The sequence below is a fragment of the Pan paniscus genome, chromosome 12 (genome assembly GCF_029289425.2).
Source record: "Pan paniscus chromosome 12, NHGRI_mPanPan1-v2.0_pri, whole genome shotgun sequence".
NCBI classification, from domain to species: domain Eukaryota; kingdom Metazoa; phylum Chordata; class Mammalia; order Primates; family Hominidae; genus Pan; species Pan paniscus.
The window spans coordinates 108,932,254-108,953,763 of NC_073261.2; the positions used below are offsets into that span (position 1 = coordinate 108,932,254).

At 40.5% G+C, this 21,510-nt stretch overlaps 1 protein-coding gene across 2 annotated transcripts in view; it reads right to left on the minus strand.

Moving 5' to 3' along the window:
- VSNL1 (visinin like 1) overlaps positions 1-21,510 on the minus strand; it is a 115,539-nt gene that overhangs the window by 62,209 nt on the left and 31,820 nt on the right. For both annotated transcript variants that reach the window (XM_008952336.4, XM_003826988.5), the window contains one exon: positions 1,591-1,757. In XM_008952336.4, coding sequence (XP_008950584.1) covers positions 1,591-1,752 — 162 coding nt within the window. In that variant the 5' untranslated portion in view covers positions 1,753-1,757. The remainder of the gene's footprint in view (positions 1-1,590; positions 1,758-21,510) is intronic.

Here is a 21,510-nt window from a genome sequence, read left to right on the forward strand (position 1 = left end):
AGACATGACATTGAAAACTAGGGAGAGTAGTATGGTTATCTAGGAAATACATACTATCCCACTTCTCTGCAAAAGCAATAGACATCAATTGAGTAATAGATGCACATTCTCAGTACTTCTATAGAAAAGATCTTGGCATGCTAATAATTGATTACCCAGATCTTCTTAGAAATGTCACAGTGATCGTATAAAATGCACACTACTTATTCTGTTGATTAGGAGCTTTTAATGATGCAATAAACACTTGCAACAGTTATGACTTTGAACACAATATATATCTAACCACATGGCCATACCCCCAATTTCATCCCTTGGTCTTCCCCACTTGAAGTAACTTTTCGTTTGAATCTTGGGTTCATCACTTCCCTGCTTTCCTTTTTATATGATTTTATTGCATTTATTGGTAATCCTATAAAACGCATTTTTAAAAATTTGTATTTCCTTTAGAATCTTTTGAGACTTGCTTTTTTAGTGTCTTAGTGTTGCTACAGTTCAAGTATTTTGACTGCTATATAATGTTATATTGTTCAAATATACCGCTGTTTATTTTCCACTTTCCCTTTGATGGGCACTTGGGTTGTCTCCCAGTTTTACCATTGTGAATAGTGCAGCTATGAGTATTCTTACACATGCCCCTTCTTGTACAGTACAAGAATGGAATTGCTGGATCACAGGTTATGGAAAATGTTCAGCTTCAGCACATAATGATAATGCTTAATATTTTATTCAATCATTTCACATACACATATATACATCTGGGTGATTCAATATTGCTCAAATCAACATTTGCTAATGAAATGATATAAAGCAATATTTTTCTATTTGGCATTTTAATCAGAAAAAGTTTTAAAAATGTATTTCTTTCACTTGTGTAACATTACATAAGTATACACGAAGTGGAATGTCTTAGATCAGCCCAATCTAGAACCAATACAACTTGTAGACTCAGACAAGCCAAAACAATACTACTGCAGTAGAAATTGTACCTTTTATGGGACTGTTCTGTGTAATGTTCAGGGAAAGTTTAGCTTCTGAGTAGTGTACAGTGTTGAGTTATTGTCCATGTTGTAGACATTGCTGACCAGAGATACGCTACACTCCCCCACCCCTTTTCTAAATGTGCTGTTGTGGGAATCTGGGTTCTTATCTGGATACAGGAGTATCTTTTCTGGTAAAAAAAAAAAAAAAAAAAAAAAGAGAGAGAGAGAAAGCCCTCTTGTGTACTTTTTCTTTAACTGGGAGAAGTACATATACCTTTAAAAGGCCAAATAATGCTGTAATTAGCAAACTGTCAATAATTATCAGCAAACACTCTTCTCTGAGCTTTTTATGGTTCTTTCACCAGATGCTGCCATTCCTTGAGCTCTATTCAGTGCTTTAACAATTACTCTTTTTGTTCAGAAATTGCTTATTTTGGGAACAACATATATACATTTGCATTTTTAAATGTTAATTTTTCTTTCTGGATGGAAAACAGCCAGAGTTGAAACAAACTAGCTACTTAGAGTTATAATTCCATGTGAGGGTACATTTCATGAAGGCCATAGTTTCTGGCCTAAGGAATAAAAATAAGGTTGAAAAACAACTTACCTTCACATAGAGCTGCTGAAATTCCTCCAGATTTAGCCTCCCACTTGGACAGTCCTTGAGAAATCCTTTGTACCACTGCTTGAGTTCATGCTCATTAAACTCTGTGCTCTTCACCAGGTCCTCCATCACTTCAGGGGCCAGTTTGCTATTCTGCTTCCCCATCCTGCCTGAAGAAAAGCAAATTAATTCAATTAGCGCTGTGGCTGTGATCATTTCAAACTTGGTTAGGAGCCAAGCTAGAGTTCTGAGCAGTCCCATGGTCGGAACTCCCTCCAGTGTGGCTGATGCATATCTTCCCAAGTCTGCCTCCTTCTACTTGGTATTCTAGAAAAATATATGAGTGAAATAGACTCTTCTGACAGTTCCAAGGGCTGTAGCATTCACTCTTTACCTCATTGTGTCATCTTTCATATGGTGTTGACTCCCAAATGGAAGACAACCATCCCTTTTTATGCTATTCATAGTAAGCATATAGAAGTTGTTTTTCTTTTCCTTCTACAAATTACACTTTATTAACACTTGCCTCCCAGGTGTTTAACTCTACATTTAGTTTAATGGGATACTCAGTGGGATTACTGACAAGAACAATGAGAAGACTTTATAACTAAATTAACAGTAAGTGGCTTGGAATATCCAATCAGCAATATTAAGGAGTCTCAGTTGGTCTGGTTCAAGTTGGAGCTTTTTTCCCCAATAAAAACAGCTATTTCTATTAGTCACACTAATTCTCTATTTCTCCTCTCATAATTGGAAAGTTCGTACAACATTGTCTTCAGAGTTGACAAAATCTTAATGGTTTTCTTCTAGGGATTGGTTGGGGAGTTTTTGTTGATATTATTCCAGACTGCTATTATTTCTGATTTTGAGTTAAAGTAATAGTGCATAAGATAATGTTACCTATATCCATTAAGCACCAGGTTGTGTGGCCAACATCACAGCAGGGAGTAGGGAGACAGAGCAGGCTTGAGATAATTCCTGATTTTTCTTCCTGATTTGGCCAATTACTACATGTGTTACTTAGGGCAACGTTAATTAACTGCATTATCTTCAACTTATTCATTAATAAAGCAGACATAATAATGAAGCTCTTTCAGATTCATTGTGATGGCTGATTAACAAGTAAGTAGGTAAACAAAGGCCAAAAAAAATTCCAAAATTAAAATAACTGTGCAGGAAAATTAAAGATAATTTTAAAATTTTCCCTTTAAAGTTGCTTTATAATAAATAATAATAAGACTATTGCTAATAATAATAATAAAAGAATTAACACATAAATTAACCCCAGATTGATTTAAAAAGTCAAGTTAAACTTGAAAATTGGAAAATTTCCAGAATCTGGAAAGTGCCAGAAGATCTTTCAAATTCAGTTAAAAGATACTGAGTTAGGGTTGAAGAATTAACCAAGTGAACCTAGTCCTTCACTGTGCTTGAGACAAACTCTCTTTCAGGCTGCAGGCATGTCTACACTTGCAATAGCCTGGAAGGGGTAATCTCATCACATACTTTATTGTCATGATTTTTTTAACTTCTCCTAAAACAGATTCCACACCCATTGTTAGTAACCTGCCCCAACATTGGCCAATTCTTTCACTGTAATGAAACTAAGCCACTCTTGCTACTTCCAGGGAAATTTCCACTCAGCACAATCTTGGCAGCACAAAATGCAGTCAGATGATACCATTAAGATGGCCATTTAGCCTCCAAACTCTTCAGCATGAGAAAAGGGCCCAGTATCAGCAACTCTTCCCTTTGTCATGGGGCTTCTCTACTTATTTTTGCTCTGAATTCAAGTTCCAAATCTCTTATAAGCAACTGTCTATTAATTATAAGTTACTGTGGAATTCCACAGCTGGGTGTGGAAATCAAGTGGGTACTCAGGTGTCAGGTTTAATTAATGTGAGTAAGAAAACTCTAATTCATGGTTATCCTGAAAATCAAAAGATGTATTATTGTGAAATCTTTCAGTACTTTACTTTGGTTTTTTGGTAGAGAATTACAAACCTTCATTCTTAAACTAGAATCTCACCTAAGAAAAATAGCTATTTAATATTGAGTGCTGGCGATGGAGAAGGCACTTAATGGAACACCTCACAAATTTCATCTCCTGCTCAGCAATCACCAAGCAATCAGGATTAGGGGAGCTCCCTGGGGCTCAGAACGCTTATGGTAACTTGTATAAGAGCATACAATTAATGCATGGCAGAGCTAGAATTTGAACCTGGATCTATAGGACTCCAATGTCCAATCATAGACTGGTGGATGAAAGACATTTCAGGAGAAGGAACAGGAAGAGCGAAAGCAGGGAGGCTTCAGAGAACTGAATCAGTGCCTAGAGGGGATGAAAAAGGATCACTTTGCCAGCCTGGCTGCCTTGTTTGGAAAAGACTTAAATTTACCAAACCACAAGCTCAGAAGTGACTTTGTATTAAAAACCACCTCCCCCAAGTGCCTTTAGAAGTTCAACAACGTATCAGCTTCTTTGTTAGGCAAGGAAGCTTGGCTTCTCCATGGGTCACTTGTGATGTCTTAAACTGTTCCAGTTGACTTTGGAGAGGGTGATCTCTTACACACACAGGAAATATTGTCAGGACTGTGAATCACAGTTTGGAGACTCAAGTGCATAACTTCATGCTTCTTGTATGGGTCTGCACCATCACTCAGGTGTGTTGGGCAATGGTTGAATCACACAGAAAGTCAGGTTCTGGCCTGGCTCAGAATGGCATTGCCACTGCCCTCATAGGCCTCATCAGATCTTGCCTTGATTAAAGATTGGCCTCCCCACTGGGCTACCTGACTCCAACCACTCTCCTTCTGCACAGCTGCCTGAGTGAATTTCCAGAATACAAACCTCATTGATCTACTCTCTAAAAGCCTCTGTACTTCTCCTTAGTCTCCATGATGCAACCTCATCTCCTTAGCGTGGCTTAGGTCCTGCCTACTTATATCCTCATTTTCTGCCAATCTGTCTTTTCTCATGTGTCAGTGATTATAAACTATTATAGATTCCAGGATTGCATGCTTCCACACTTCCATGGCTCTGCATATGCTGTTCTCTTCTCCTAGAATGACTTCCCCCCATTTTCTGCTCAACAGACTTCTTCCCCTTCTTTAAATAGTCTCAATTTACACACCACCTCCTCCATGAAACCTTCGTGGACTCTCCATGGCAAACTTAGGCACCCATTCTCTTAGGTATCTCCCTTTCCTTGTAAAAGCTTCCATGATCATTATGTATTTCTCTACTGGATTGTTATTATGGTTTCTTGAGAGAGAGGACTATTATTTATTTATTTTTGCCTCTTGGTAACTCCTATTAGGTGCTCAAATAATATTTCTTGAGGACATGAATAAATAAGGGGTCTGAGATATTTGGTATGTTTTTTTTTCTGAGAAAATGTCTCATAATCTATATATGAGGAGAGTCAATGCATTCACACGTATAAATATAAAATGCACTGGGCAGATGGGAGAAATATTTCATTTAACTGCATGGAAAATATTCAGCCCTCCTGGAGATTGTCTTCATCATTAAAATTGAATACCTTGCAGGTGGGACCCATGTCTTTTATCTCAGTATCTTCAGTAACTGACATAAAGGTGGTGTTTAGTAATGTGTGATAAATGAATGAAAGTGTAGTTAGATTAATACTCTCCACCTATAGTCCTTTTGCTCTGGGCTGCAGTGATATGGGCCAAGCAGTATCTTTCATTACGGGACCAGCATAACAGAAAGAGTACAAACAGTACATTTTATCACATTCCCAATAAAGAGATTCCGCTAAACCATATGAGGGGGAAGCAGGCTGGCTCTGTCTCTAACTTACTCTGTGATCTCGGCCAAGATCCTTTCCTTCCTAGTTACTCCATTTCCCCATTTAAAAAATGAGGAGTTGGACCAGATGATCTTTAAGGCCTTTCCAACTCTACCATTCACTGATTTCCCACATAGGTTTTGTAAATATGAAAATATGAGTCAGACTTCCTATTGGCTTGTCTCAACACATGCAGGCTCTGTGGATTCTTGACCTGAGAACCCATCAGCATTTAAGTGTTTATTACCGAAGAAGGGAGGGGACAGAAACCGGAGAGTATTACTTTTAAGCTGGGGTTTCAAGCTATAATATTAAAGCCAGCCCATCCCCAAACCAAAAGAATTTCTCACTGCTTGTGTTGTCATACAGAGAAGTTCAGTGCTAGGCACAAAACAGGACTGGTGGAAGGGCTTTGATGGACAAGAGAACTTCAAATGATAGAGCCCTTGTGGAGGAAAGCACAGCTTCACTTAATGGCAAATGATGTCCAGAGAAGATGGCACTTTTGTACACTAATTTACAAAAGGCTTTTGTGCAACAACATTGACCCATATAAACTATTGACCCCTTTTTTACAGCATTAAAAACAGTATTTTTAAAAACTGTAAAAAAGAGATTACGATTGTTTCCTTTTTACTGATGAGAACTTTGAAGGCCAGAGAGATTAAGTAATTTACCCTAGCTAAACCAGCTAGTAAGGGCTTAGTAAAGAATGCATGCAGTTCTCTCGCACCCCACTGCTTTCCTAATAGAGGCCATCGTCTTCTCTCACCTGCAGGATCATCTCAAAGATACTGCAACTACCTCCCAACTGGTCTTCCTGTCTTGAGTTTTGCTCATCTCTCATCCATTTCCTACCCTGTCTTGATAGCAGGTTCCAGAGCAGAAGAGGCAGAGGATTTAAGAATGCTCCTAGAAGAGGACCAGGAGAACTTCGTGGATGTGGAAAGGGCCTACAAGGGAGCCAAGAAGCACACATGAGCATCTTTTTTCCATAAGCCCTTTGGGTATTAAAGAGGATTGAAACAAAATATATGTGTGTGTGTGTGTGTGTGTGTGTGTGTGTGTGTGTGTGTGTGTTGCCCTCAGCCTGTCTCTTACCTACTGTATCTAAATCCAGTCTTCCAGGACGTACCAGGGTCTGCTGAGTATGAAGAGGCACACAGAACTGCATATCCAGCTCCTCCCAGGTAATCTAGCCATCAGCCTAGCTGAATCTTAGCAAGATTCATTTAAATAAAAACTGAGTGGCTGAAATGGAGCAGTCCCACCACATGTGCAAATACATAGCAGGATAAACACAGCAGTGGGAAAACAACCTTGGAAATAGGGCCGAGAGCAAAGGAAGAAAGGGCTTTAGGGGCTCAGGTTGGAGACCTGCATGTAATACAAGTATGGAAAGAGGCTGCAATGGGCTGGTCAGTGACAGATTACTTAGGTCAGTCTTGAATAAATCTTTTCTTTGAGCCCTAGGCTCTTCACTCATATCCTGAAACAATTGCCTTTGTAGAGACTGGCCTTCTCATGCTTAGACTTCTGCCTGGAATGCCCCTTGTGCTTTTTTCCTCCATCTATCTAAACCTTACTCCTGCTGCAAGACTCCATTCCAATCCTGTTTTCTCCATGATACTTCTCTGCCAACTGTTACTACTCCTCTCTTTTCCTTGTATTTGATATTGTGGTTTGGGGTCATTAATGACCCATGGCATAATTAACTTGATGGAATCAGGCAGAAAACTCTCTGCACAACTAAGTTTGGCAGATGTTTGTAAGAATCTTCCAGGAGAAAAGCTCTGTGCTAGGTAAGGTGGGATATAAACAGAAAACATGGTACCAATCTTAAAGGGCTCAGACCTGGATGCAGGAGACATTTACAAGTCTTGGAATATGAAGCATGATGAAATGAATACTCATAGCAGAGAGCTACATAACACAGAGGATAGACAAACAGACAAATACTGACCAAATCAGGCACCTTCACCTGTCACCGGTCCCCAGGTGAAACCTCTTAAGCAGTCTTTCCTAAACTTGTCTGAATACAAGAATCACCCTTGGTTCTTCCTTAAAAATACAGCTTAGTGGGTTGATCCCTTGTAGGGAAATCTGTACATTTAAAAAGCAACTCAGGGGAATATGATCATGAGTCAACTTGGGAAACGCTGCTGGAAAGCATAAATAAAAATCGAAGTACATGATCTAAGAAGCACACCCCAAAACAGCACAGACATAACCCAAGGTCTCCCTGATTCCTCACTAACCCCATCTGGCATTCCTGATGTGCTTTCAAGATCCTTGTACTGGGGACTAGCATTAAGAATTCCAAAATTGGCCAGGTGCAGTGGCTTATGCCTGTAATCCCAGCGCTTTGGGAGGCTGAGGTGGGCAGATCACCTGAGGTCAGGAGTTTGAGACCAGCCTGGCCAATATGGTGAAACCCTGTCTCTACTGAAAATATAAAAATTAGCCAGGTGTGGTGGTGGGCACCTGTAATCCCAGCTACTCGGGAGGCTGAGACAGGAGAATTGCTTGAACCAGGGAGGTGGAGAAGGTTGCAGTGAGCCAAGATCGCACCATTGTACTCCAGCCTGGGTGACAAGAGTGAAACTCTGCCTCAAAAAAAAAAAAAGAATTCCAAGATCACACAAGGGAAGACCAAAGCTTGAAAAGATTTGCCTGTGGGCTCCTCTGCTTTAAGCCCTTTGGTTTTAGGTTGGAGAGTTTGAGGCTCAGGAAGGTGATGAATTTTCCCAGATCACATGGGCAGCTGATGGCAGAGCTGGGATGAGAAGCCCATGCCCCCACCTGGATGGGTGTTCCCCACTCCCCATCCCCACAGCATGCTGTCCCTGTGTCTAACACTCAAAGCTTGTAAGCAACTACCCATGTTTCTCTCTGTGCAAGGATGTTGAAACAACCCCCAGCACCACCCCCTTGGATCCTATAAACAACTGACACCGGATTGCTGGTTTCCAGAGACTGTTAAAAACAGCCTTGAAAACCATGCCTTAAAATTGCCCAGCATATTGTATGGTTTTTTTTTTTTATAATGAAGGCAAATATCTGACACTATGCCTCTTTCTGTTCCCCTCTTCTTCGTCCTCCAGAAGCCAAGTACTCACAAGCCCCCAGCAGCATTTCCCAGCGGGCAGGCAGGGTGTGGACCACAAGCTGGCATTTCATGATGTGTCTAGGGACAAAAGCAGCCTCTGGAAAGAAGAGAAATCCCTTCTTACAGCATCCTCTGATGACATTACCTCAAAACCTGAATCTCCTGGAATTATAGTTGAGGTTTCACCCCATAAGCATGAAACAGGAGGGGGCCACAGACTGCATCCCTGGGGACTCAAGATAAAGCAAACGTATTTTTTTAATCTATAATAAGTGAGGGAAAATATTTTGACAGCAGTGGCAGTGGCAATGTTAGGGCGAGTAACAAGAGTTCTGTTTGCCAAAGTATAGTAAACACCTGAAGGTGAAAGCAGAAGTGGGCCCCAGGGATCAATCATCTGATCCAACCCCTTTGTTTTCTAGAGGAGGCCCAAGGAGGCTAGGGGACTTATGCCAGAAAACATAGCGAGTTAGTAACAGAGCCTAGTCGTGCCCTAGCTACCAAGTCTCAATGATAAGACTCATGCCTGCTGCAGTGCCCAGGCCTGTGATCCTTGGGTACTGAGACAGGCTGAAGGTCCTAAGCCCTTCAGAATCATTGTCTTCTCATGTGAGTAGGGTGTGACGAGTGGACTCCCTCCTTAGGCCTGCCCCAGCTGCTCCCAGTGAAGTTTCCACCTGAGCTGTCTTTTTACAGGGCAGGTGCTGAGAGCCTGAAGTGGCTCTGGAGCCTTGGCCAAATGGTATATCCCTGACTCTGGGCTGGGTGCTGGCAGCGGACATTGGTCTTTGGCTTTCACTAGGTGGTCTCAAGCTAAAACCCACTTAGAAACTTGGGGGCCAGATGTCCAGGGGCTCTGATCTGCAAAGGGTCAAAATGGCATAATCAGCCCTTGGGGGTCAGATGCAACTGCCATCTGCCTCCTTTCCAAGGCACAAAGAACATTTCCTGAGTGCCCGGGAAACATGACTTAGACCCAAGCCATACTTGATACCCAGGTGCTATTCTATGACTTTGGAAAAGTTTCTACTCAGACTCAGTTTCCCTTGTATCCCTTTTTGTGGGTTTCCTTCTTTTTGTCAGGTTCTGATGTCTCTTATTTTCAACTGGACTTAGCGTAGTAGGGAAAAAAAGTGTGTGCTGGAGTCAGTCTTAGGGTCAAATGATGCTCCTGCTTAATACAAGGTGTGTAAATTTTGATAAGTTACTTAGCCCACTGGAACCCCAATCTCCCCATTTTTCAAATAAAATAATGTTATTTGCTCAAAGGGTTGTTGTGAGGATAAATGAGATAATGCTGACTTTTTTCCAACAGTGCCTTCCATGAGGCAGGTGTCCAAAAACAGTAACTATTATTATCCTCATCACAGGACCCAGCCAACTGGGCTGCTCCAAATGATGGAGAGGGGGACTGTTCAAGATTCAGGCCTAGACAGCAGGAGTCATCCTAACCTCAATACATGGCACCGAGCCTGGCACATGTAAACAGAAGTACACAAATTGTGAAACATAGGGAATTTTACTGTGGCCTTGTTGACTCTCCTTCCTTTACATAAAAGTGCATCATATCCGACCTGACTGAGGAAAGTCATCTGAGGACCTCACAGCCCCAACTAAGCATCAACCATTGAGTGAAGTTTCCATCTAATTTCTTGCTCACCCACTGAACAGAAGTGTGAGCTGATTAATAGCTGGTAACCTTTCATCTGGGAGTGTTTCAAGCAGCCACCCACTTTTCTGCGCCTTATTTTTACTTCCCTATGTGTACTGTCTCTGACCATCCTATGTGTTTCTGAGAATTGGTTTCTATGAAAGGAAATGGGCCATCTTTGGCAGTGTTAGAACCTCACTTAGTTCTGTGAGGTAACAGAGGAAATGCTTTCATTAATAATCACAGCCTTCTGTCCAACAGATTGTGTTCTAGGTTGTGCTGCCAAGTCCCAGTGGGGAGGGACTGTGGCCCTTATCTGAGAACAGCAGGGAGCTGCCGAGAGAGAAGGGCAGACCTGGAGTGTCCCGCTTCACCTGCACATTCCCTGTCACAGGGTTAGGCATTGATCATCAGGAATGCAACCCCTGTCTTTGCATTCAGAGAACTTGAATATTTGGTGGAGGGGGTGAGTGGCATGTACCAGTGTCCACCAATAGTAGACAAGTTCCAACTCACTCATCTTCTGACTCTTAGGCTGGTGCTCTTTCCTCTCTGAGAGCCATTTGCACTCACCATGTTCCTAAGTTGTTATCTCTACAGTAATTCTAAAAAGATACTTTAATTCATGTTGGTTAGTCTTAAAAACAACTTTGAAATTCTCGTATGAAGGTGGCTTTATAGAAGTAAAATGTTCTAGTTGAAGGAAACATGATGCTGAAAATGAGTCAATTCATTCATTTATTCAGCAAACTTTTACTCAGTATTATCATATGATTCCCAAATTTTTCTTTAGGACAGGTCTTTCCAGGTCTTTAGGGGAGGTCCTAAAGAAAAATTTGGGAATACTAGATAATGTATTCATCTGCCTGCTAGACATTTCCACCATTGTATTCTACCACCACATCAAACTCAACATACTATGCAAACATGAATTTGTCCTCCTTTTTCCCCTAAAACATCCTTTTATTCTTTGTTCCTCTCTGAGTAAGTGGCCCGCCATCTTCACAAGGTTCCATGCAGAGTCTGGGCATCATTCTGAACTTCTCTATTTCGTGTTTCTGTATGTAAACCTATCAACAAGTTAAGAAGTTGGTAGATTCTACTTTCTAACTCTTGATTCCATCTACTTTTCTCTGTTGCCACTACTTTGGTTCAAGCCATTATCCTATCACTTTGAGTAGTACAATAGCTTCCTAACTTGCTTCTCCATCTAAAGTCTTGCCCTCCTGAATTCCATCTTCCATACTATCATAGCTGGAATGACCTTTCTAAAACACAAAACCCAATCATGTCACTGCCCTGCTTAAACCCTTCAGTGGTCTCTCATTATCCTCACTCTGAATTCCAACTGTCAGCATGGCTTCCCAGACCTGCTCACTTGGGCCTACACTTTCCCTCCAGCCTCCCACCTTCCTCCCTCCCCTCACCCCTCCTGGCACCTCTTTAGTTTCCTCTCTCCCCATGTTCTCACCTATGCTACAACTTCCTAATATCATGCCAAACCTCTCTGTGTTTCCTTTTGCTGCTCCTTTTGCTCTGAGGGCAGTTCTCATTAGCTACACGTTGGTTCTCTAGTGAACTCCCACTGATATTTCAAGATGTAGAGGAGGTACCTCATTTTCAGTGACTTCACTGTCTGGCTACTTCTTTTGCACATTACACAACTGCTGTTGCTGCATCACCTGCCACAGTAGTATCTGTAATCCATGTCTCCCATCTCACAGATGGGGGTTCCTCAAGGGTGGGTGATTGTCCACTTCACCTCAGCACTAGTTCAGAGCCCACTGCTGAACAGATATCCAGGAAATGTTGTTGAATTAATTAATTACTATGTAATCCCTCCCATTAACAGCAAGAGCTTATCAGTTGAGCGATAAGAGAGAACGTATGAAACGAAGCTTAAAGATGACTGCACTAAGTGCTGTTAGGGAGAGAAAAGCAGTGTCATGAAGAAGAGAGAGAGAACATGCTTCTTTCTAGGAAACCAGCAACAAAGCTTCTTTGAGAGATTGGGTAAGGAATATTTTATAAAGTGGTCTCTCGAAATTATCTCAAGGAAATAATGACACAAGCCTGCTAAGACATATATACAAAGGGTGTTTACTTCAGCATTGTTTAAAATCATTTTTAAAAACCTCTTTTAAAAACTACCTAAAGGTCCATCACAGGAAACTGGCTAAATAAATTTCTTTAGAGCAATGAATGGAAATTATGAAGCCATTAAAAGTGATAATGTATATCTACATTGATGGATATGGGTGGGTTTTGACTCAATGTCATTTATTTAAGTGAAAACACACAAATGTACAAATAAACTCTGTATATTTTCAAGGATAAACCCTTACCTGAGGACATATATTAAATACAATATAATGGAGGAAGGGAATGGGAGCATAGCAAATAAAGGGAAATTAAAACTATATGAGAAAACACAAGAAGGGATTTATATAAAAAATGTTGATATTGAACCATGATCTGAGGAATACGATTAACATAAGCAGCACTTTAGGAATAAAAATGAAAGAAAAAAGGAGAAATAATATTGTAATAAATTGTTAAGTCAAAAATGCAGGTCACAAAACAGTAAGTGTAGCACCACTTACTTTTGCTTTATACACACACTTGCTTGAGCTTGTGTGCACAGGAAGTTTGGTCAGTTCATAATTTATATCAAAATCTTAACAGTGGTTATAACTGCTGGTGGTATAATGGTGGCATTTCACTCTCTCCTTAATATCTTTCTGAACTCTTTATAATGAGCATATAACATTTATAAGCAGAACAATGTGCAAATGTTTTTATTTCAGCAAACAAATAAATGCACAAAATGTATTTCATTCACCAAACTAATAAAATCCTAACAAAGCTCACTTCTTTCTATAAAGTCTGAGTTTCGTTTTCTTTCCTGACACGGCCTGGAAAATGCACTAGATTAATAGTGAGAAACACTTTTACAATTTGCAAACTGCCTCCAGGGTTTGTTCTTACAATGAACTGGTGAATTAGGTGAGGCAGAAACTTTCATAGAACTTGTATAGATGAGAAAACTGAAGTTCAAAGAGGACACAGACTTTTGCAAAAGTCACACGGGAAAACACTGGCAGAGTTTGGACTGAAACCTAGCTCTGATGCTTTAGGGAAAGGTGTGGTCCCATGAACCTGTCAAAGCACAGAAAACTCACACAGGCCTTTGGGAGGCTTGGAAAACTTCCTGAGGATATTAGCTGGTTTTGTGGTCAACAGTTTCAGGTTGAGGTCCCAGAATGGTGGGTTTTACCTTCAGAGAAATCATTTCCTTATTTCCTGGAAAGGCAGCAGATAAGGTTGACCAGAGATGTTAATGTTCCCCAAGGCTTCTCGGATCTTTACTTTGTAATTTGGGTAGATTCCTTTCCGGACTTCACTGGACAACTCTAGACCCAACCATATGCACCCAGAAGTGGTGATCTATGGAAGCTCTGAATTTTCTATTTTTTGAATTTGAATATGAGTCATTGTAATGAACAGTGGATAGTGCTTTAGCATTTACAAAGCTCTCTCCTATCTCACATCTTACATAAACCTTGGCATTGTTAGCATCAATCTTACAGAAGACAAAACAGAGAGGTTTGGTGACATAGCAGATTCTGATGGTCAGGGACTCTGACTCCCAGCACTGTGTCTCCCGATCACAACTTCTCCAAGGTGCTGAGATGTCACCTCAGGGTTCTCCTGAGCTTCTCCTCCATATTCATCACCCAGAGCTAAATAGAATGAGCCTAAGAACTAAAGGTCTTTGATCTACCTGTGAATCCTAAAAGACTGCTGTTAATTCATTGTTTGTAAAGGGAGTGGCTCTAACTGAAAGCACCACAGGAGGTCCTTTTCCAGGATTCTTTCATCCCAAGGCCTTCCCAAATGCCTGTGTGGGTTTTCGGTGCTTTGATAAGTTCATTGGACCACACCTTTCCTAAAGCACCAGAGCTAGGTTTCAGTTTCAGCTTTGCCAGTGTTTTCCTGTGTGACCTTTGCAAAAGTCTGTGTCCTCTTTGCACTTCAGTTTTCTCATCTATACAAGTTCTGTGAAAGTTTCTGCCTCAACGAATTTGCCAGGTCATTGTAAGAACAAACCCTGGAGCCAGTTTGCAAATTGTAAAATTGTTTCTCACTCTTAATCTAGTGCACTTTCCAGGCAATGTCAGAAAAGAAAACAAGACCTAGACTATATAGAAAGAAGTGGGCTTTGTGGCCAGGCGCGGTGGCTCACGCCTGTAATCCCAGCACTTTGGGAGGCCAAGGCGGGCGGATCACGAGGTCAGGAGATCGACACCATCCTGGATAACACAGTGAAACCCCGTCCCTACTAAAAACACAAAAAATTAGCCGGGCGTGGTGGCGGGCACCTGTAGTCCCAGCTACTCAGGAGGCTGAGGCAGGAGAATGGCATGAACCCGGGAGGCGGAGCTTGCAGTGAGCCAAGATTGCACCACTGCACTCCAGCTTGGGCGACAGAGCGAGACTCCGTCTCAAAAATAAAAATAAAAAAAAAGAAAGAAAGAAAGAAGGGGGCTTTGTTAGGCAGGGACAAAAGGAGGGAGTAGGTTTTCAAATCCCTGGCATGAAGGAGAAAACACACTTGTTGATGAGGAGCCAACAGAAGATTCACAAAAAAGAAGCTGGAGGAAGAGGAGTTGCGTAGAAGGAGAAGCACAACCAAGTGTTCCTTCTTAGGGTTTTGGGAGCTGGATGGAAAGAACGTATTTACCAAAGGTTACGAGAGGAATGCTGACCCTCTTCTGTGAGGTCCCTGTGTTTGATGTGTTTCCAGCTCTGATTTAGGCTTATGCTGTCCTTGCTGGGCCTTTGTGAAGTATCCAGCAAGGCTGGAACAAAGCACTTTATTGTAGTGCATGAAAAATATCTTTGCTGAAAGAGACAATGCCAAGGCTAGGGGGACTAAAATTAGACCTTCCGGTGTGTTTGACTTGGCAAGTTGTATGGCCTCCTCCACCTGCCTCCCTCCCAGCCATGGGCCTTCTGAGAGCACAGGTAGCATGTGCTGAAGGAGAGGAAGTGCCGCTTCCTCTGGCACCCTGTGGGGATGACAAATGCTTCTGGGCCTGTGTCACTTTCACTTGGAGTAGTTATGTGAAGTGATACTCAGTTTGAAGGGACATGTTTCCACATCAGCTAATCTGCAAATAAGAATGAAACCATATTGTGTCTCCCCTTTAACCTAATGTCCCTCCATGTTGAAACCAAAAGAAAACCTCAAAACAATCCTATGTTTGAATCTCACATTTACCTTTGTCTAAGAATGTAGAGCTTCACCTAGTAACCATGGCAGAATCCAAAGAGCCAGTTATCAGTGCCTTCCATCATACAGTGGAGTTGTGTTGTCTACAGCAAAGACCCGGGCCTTCTCATTAGACAAACAAGGTGAGATACTTGCTGAAGCACATCTACTAGCTGGGAAGGGAAATTTACTGAGTTTTTCTTATCCTGTTCATTCAACATTAAATTGTGTATATTAATAACTACCTCAAAATGTTAAACAAAATAATAAATCTATATGACCAATATTTTAGCAGTAATAACAGCTTATATGATCAAGTGCTCACTATGTGTTCATGGATTACCTCACTTCTTCTTTACAACCGTTTTATGAAGTAGATACCATTATATAGTCATATTACAGTTGAGGTGAATGAGGCTTACAGAGAAGGTTACACAACAAGAAAATGGTAGAGTTGGGATTTGAACCCTGACAGACCCTTAGCCATTGTAAACTATTCTGTCAGATTAGAGATGAGAAACAAAAAAGTACTTTTCTGTGACAAAAACCGTTATTTCCACATAAGAGCTCGTCAGTCTCCCTTTTTCACCTGGGTGCTGCCTTTATGTAACATTTTTTTCCCCAAGTGAGGGAACTCTGGGGTCCCCTGAGGCTTGGTCAGTTATCTCACAGTTGCCTGCCCCTGCTCCCCAGGGCGGATGGGAGAGGACTTGGATGCTAAATAGAAGGGTAGCCATTGAAAGAACAGGGAATGTTCAGCCTGGAGAAACAAAGACTCAAGAGAGGACATTTGAGGTCTCCTCAAATACATGCAGAATTTATGGGCACAAAAATAGACATATAGATCAGCATAACAGAATGGAGAGTCTAGAAATAGATCCAGCTATACAGACTCACTTAATATATGATCAAGGAAGCTTTTCAGAACAAGGGGGAAATAGAGGAAATATAATTTATAAGTGACATAATCACCTCTTGATAGCAGTTCAATAAAAAAAGTAAGAACCATACCATATGCCATCTTTCAAAAAATCATTAACATTTGGAATCAAAAGTTCAATACAAAAACTATCAAAGAAAACTATCAGAAACTGAAAATATAGACAAAAGGTTAATAGCTATGTATGTGTATATAATGTCATGTGCCTCAGAGTGACGGTTCACTCAACAATGGACTATATATATGATGGTGGTCCCATAAAAGTATAGTATATTTTTACTGTACATTTTCCATGTTTAGATATATTTAAATATACAAATACTATTGTGTTACAATTGCCTACAGTACTCAGTACAGTAACCTGCTGTACAGGCTTGTAGCCTATAGGCAGGTGTGTAGTAGGCTATGCCATCTAGGTATGTGTAAGGACACTCTATGATGTTTGCACAATGATACATTTCTCAGAACATGTTTCTGTCATTAAGTGATGCATGACTGTATTTGTATCTAAAGCAAATACCAGTTATTAAGGAAACCATCAGAGACAGAAGACAGAAATGATTAAAGAGTATGAATAGAAAATTCATACCAGAGTAAACACAAATAGTAAACTGATAGAAGTATGTTTAACCTGATTATTAAGGTCAAGATGGACTCTCTAAATAAAAGCAAAGACAGAAACTATAAAAGATAAGACTGATAGATATAACTACATAAAGATTCACAGTTTAGGGAATCTAAAAAAACAGAAAAAGTAAAAATAACAACATGGGACTATATATTCAACATACGTGTCTTTTAAGTATTAACATTGCTTAAAAATAAATGGGAAGAGGATTATGCTGGCAGGCTGAGCAATGAACATCAATAGAATATGAACAAAATATTAAATATCAATGGCCAAGTTTACACCTACAAATAATCAAATACAGCAAAACTGCATGTTAATATAACCCACCAGAAAACACTAGAAATAAATAATTAAATATAAACTTTTGATTCCAGGGGAAGGTATCTTAAAGAAATAACCCAAGAGGAAAAAGTTACATACAGACACATATTTATTGCATTTTCATTTTAATAATAGTAGAAACTCTAGCACTATAACCATTTCCCACTAGGGAAATGGATAGTAAATCATGGCACATTAACTGAGTGGAACATAAAATTGTGAATGCAATGTTGAAACATGGCAAATTACTTATGATACGCTAAGTGGAGAAAGCAGAGATGCAAAATTAAACACACTCTATAATTACAACTAGTTACTGCAAAAAATGAAGACAATTGTTTTCCTCTCTTGCTCCTTACAAATGAATAAATAGTGTGGACTATATGCAGAAACCATGTTAAGTATCAGGATATGGAGATGAAAATGAAATGGCTTATTTCCTATACAAACCAATGACCCAATGAGAGGGACAAATAATATGCAAAAAAATTTATTTTTAAGTTATAATATGGAATGATAAGCATATTCCTATAATTTACAAGTTTCTATGGTAACAAGTGAATGTTAGAGATCTCTTATAGGTTATCATATTAACTTATATATTAACATATGAGAACTTGTAAAGATATTTGTGAAATCGGGCCGGGTGCGGTGGCTCATGCCTATAATCCCAGCACTTTGGGAGGCCGAGGCAGGCAGATCACAAGGTCAGGAGTTCGAGACCAGCCTGGCCAACATGGTGAAACCCCGTCTCTACTAAAAATACAAAAAATTAGCCGGGCATGGTGGCGCATGCCTCTAATTCCAGCTACTCGGGAGTCTGAGGCAGGAGAATCGCTTGAACCCAGGAGGCGGAGGTTGCAGTGAGCAGAAATCGTGCCACTGCACTCCAGCCTGGGCGACAGCCTGGGCCATCTCAAAAAAAAAAAAAAAAAAAAAAGATATTTGTGAAGCCTGGGCGACAGCCTGGGCCATCTCAAAAAAAAAAAAAAAAAAAGATATTTGTGAAATCTACTTAATTTTCCCTATATAAGGTTGAGAAGGTTGAGGTCCAAAGAGAGTAAGTAGTCTAGAGTGACAAAGGTCGAACTACACTTAGAAAAACAACCAGGTTTCCTAACTCCCACTATTGTGTTATTTCAATTATTTTATGGACTGTCTTCAATGATTTAACCTTCAAATTATTCAGAGGTAGGTAGTCCCTTGTATTTTATGCTAATGATGGATGCCCTTTTATTCTTATTTTCTCCTGACTTTAGGAATCTGAATTCCTCCTCTGCTTCCCTCCCGGGTTGGGAGGTGACCAGCAACCAGCCTGCATTTCTACCTTCCCAGTACCTGCAATCCAGAAGGAAGAGGTTCAGCTCTTGGCCATCTCCTACAAAAAGTTTAATAGGCTGGGCATGGTGGCTCATGCCTGTAATCCCAGCACTTTGGGAGGCAGGGCAGGTGGATTGCTTGAGTCCAGAAGCTTGAGACCAGCCTGGGTAACATGGTGAAACCCTGTCTCTACAAAAAATACAAAGAAAAGAAGAGAAAAGAAAAGAGAGGAAGGAAGGAAAGAAGGGTAAGAAAGCAAGAAGGAAAGATTAGCTGGGCATGGTGGTGTGTGCCTGTAGTTCCAGCTACTTGGGAGGCTGAGGAAGGAGGATTGCTTGAGCCCAGGAGGTGGAGGCTGCAGTGAGACGTGATCACAGCACTACACTCCAGGCTGGGGGACAGAGTGAGACCCTATCTCAAAAAACAAAGTTTGCTAGCTTAGTTTTCATGAAATAGCGAAGTCTTCCATAAGTGGCAAGGCTCTTTTCCACATCCAACCCAAAGATTACAGCATGGAAAATGAATGGGCAGAAGAGAAACAAACAAAGGAAAATCCCTGAGTAGTCAGCTGGAGCCAGTGACTGGCAAGGATCCCAGGGTGTATGGACACCTTTATTAAACTACTTGTAAAATTCTATGGACTGTATTTGATTGCTTTTTTGAAAGGACTAACTTGAATACGCTCAAAGAATTTTCAGCTGGAATATTAGCTAAAATCTGAATAAGAAAGATGAAGGCAAGAGTTAAATTGGTGACTCATCTGAGAAAGCACAGTTTAAAATATTAGGGGGCAGACACTTCTGGAACCATGGTGCAGAAAGGAGCTTAGCTTTTGTGAAAGAACACAGTGGGTCAGGAAGGAGTGTTTCACGTGATGATAGGGCTAAAAGTGCTGTATTTTGGCCCATATATAATCATTCTCAGGGGTAGAGAAAAAGTTATCTGTTAACTGAACTCTGCTGACTTTTTGATAGAAATATAAAGATCAGGGTGGGGGGGATCAAAGAAAGACATAGGATAGGATTTACCAAGAACCTACGGGTCAGTTATGACTTGCAGGAGAATAGAATGGGTGTCAGGACAAGCTTCGAAACTTGAAGTCAATGGAAATTACCAGATGCATGAGAAGTACAAAGAAAATGTGAAGTAAAATCCCAGTAAATGGCTTCCCTGCTGCTAAAGTTAGGTTGCTTGTACAAAACGCATGTTTGGCTTTTGAGAACTGCATTCAACCACTAAGCAACTGCTGCCAAGCAGAATCCTAGAATCACTGAACTGAGAGGGAACCAAAATATCCTAGCTTAGATAAACTCTTTCCTTTTCCAGATGAGAAACAGGTCTAGGGAAGACACAAGCTTTCTCTTAAGTGTGTAGAAAATATCTGTGGCAGATCTTGTTCCAAAGCCTCATCTCCTGATTCCAAATCCAATATTCTCTTCAGTTGCCACTTTTACCCAAAGTCAATCAACAAAAACACCAAGTAGGTGTCAGAAGAAATGAGCTTACTCATCTTGCAGAGAAGCATAAGGCAATAGAGGATACAATGGGCAGGACCTCATCTCTGTCTCAGTAATTCAGCAAAGCGTCATGAGTTTGAAATCCAAAGTCTGAAATTTATGAGTCAGCCTATGTTGCTCCATTTCTTCCCCTAGTTCTAATTAATCAGAAATTCTAATTTCTAACCATGAATTCCTCTTCTGCTCTCCATTTCATTTATTCCACCTCACTTCAGAAACTTTTTTTTTTTTTGCAAAAACTAAGTAGTCTTCCTGTTTGTAGCCTGTACCCTTCAAATTTAGTCTTGACATTGCCTCCATAGTAATTTTACTAGAATAAATATCTGACCATTTCAGGCATTCAATGCCTTACTGATGCCTGAAGAGAAAGTCCCAGTTCTTTTGTAAGACCCATAGGGGTCACCATGATCTTGTTTATGCCTTTCTCTTCAGTTTCATCTCTTACTTCTCCCACTTCATGCTCCCAGACTTAAAACATGAGTAAATTTGCATTTTCCAAAACGTGTCAATAGTTTATCAGGCCTCTGTCAGCATAGTACGCACGTGTCGAATGGCCAAATGAATGAACAAATGAGTCAAAAGAGATTTAATAAAGAAATTTCTTAAAGATATTGGTTACTTTGCTAATTAATCCTCCCTAGTCATAAGCTCCTCTGAGGATGAGTACTATGTCTGTCCTGTAGGCTTTTATATGTCCAGTATTTAACAGTTGAATAGATGAATGAATGGATGATGAATGAATAAAACATTGCAGCAGAGATTCATGTGGCTATTATGGAAGGACAGAGAAGACAATCAAACACATTTGTGAGAATTGAGAGAAGCTTCACATGAGAAGCAACCTTTGCAGTGGATGAATAGGGACTGCCAGGCAGGAATGATAGATACAAAGAGATGTGAAAGAGCATGTTATGTTCAGAGATTAAGTAGTAAGGGAATACCACTGGAAAGCCTGAGGTGGGCAGGATAACCTGAGGGAAAGGGTGAGACAGAGTTAGATTTAAATCCCAGCCTTAATTCTCACTACCTGTATGAGTAGTAAGGGAATACCACTGGAAAGCCTGAGGTGGGCAGGATAACCTGAGGGAAAGGGTGAGACAGAGTTAGATTTAAATCCCAGCCTTAATTCTCACTACCTGTATGACTCCAATCAAGCTATAGAACCTCTCTTACATGAAGATTAAACATGGAGTAATAGAAATGAATAATGGTTATTGTATGGCATAAAACAAGAGGCTGTCTCCCTTTGCCTCCTTCTTCTTTTTCTTCCTCCTCTTCTTTTTTAGTGTTAATTACTTGTTTTGGCGTAAGTATCCTGGGCTGCTCCAGTCACAGTGTACGACT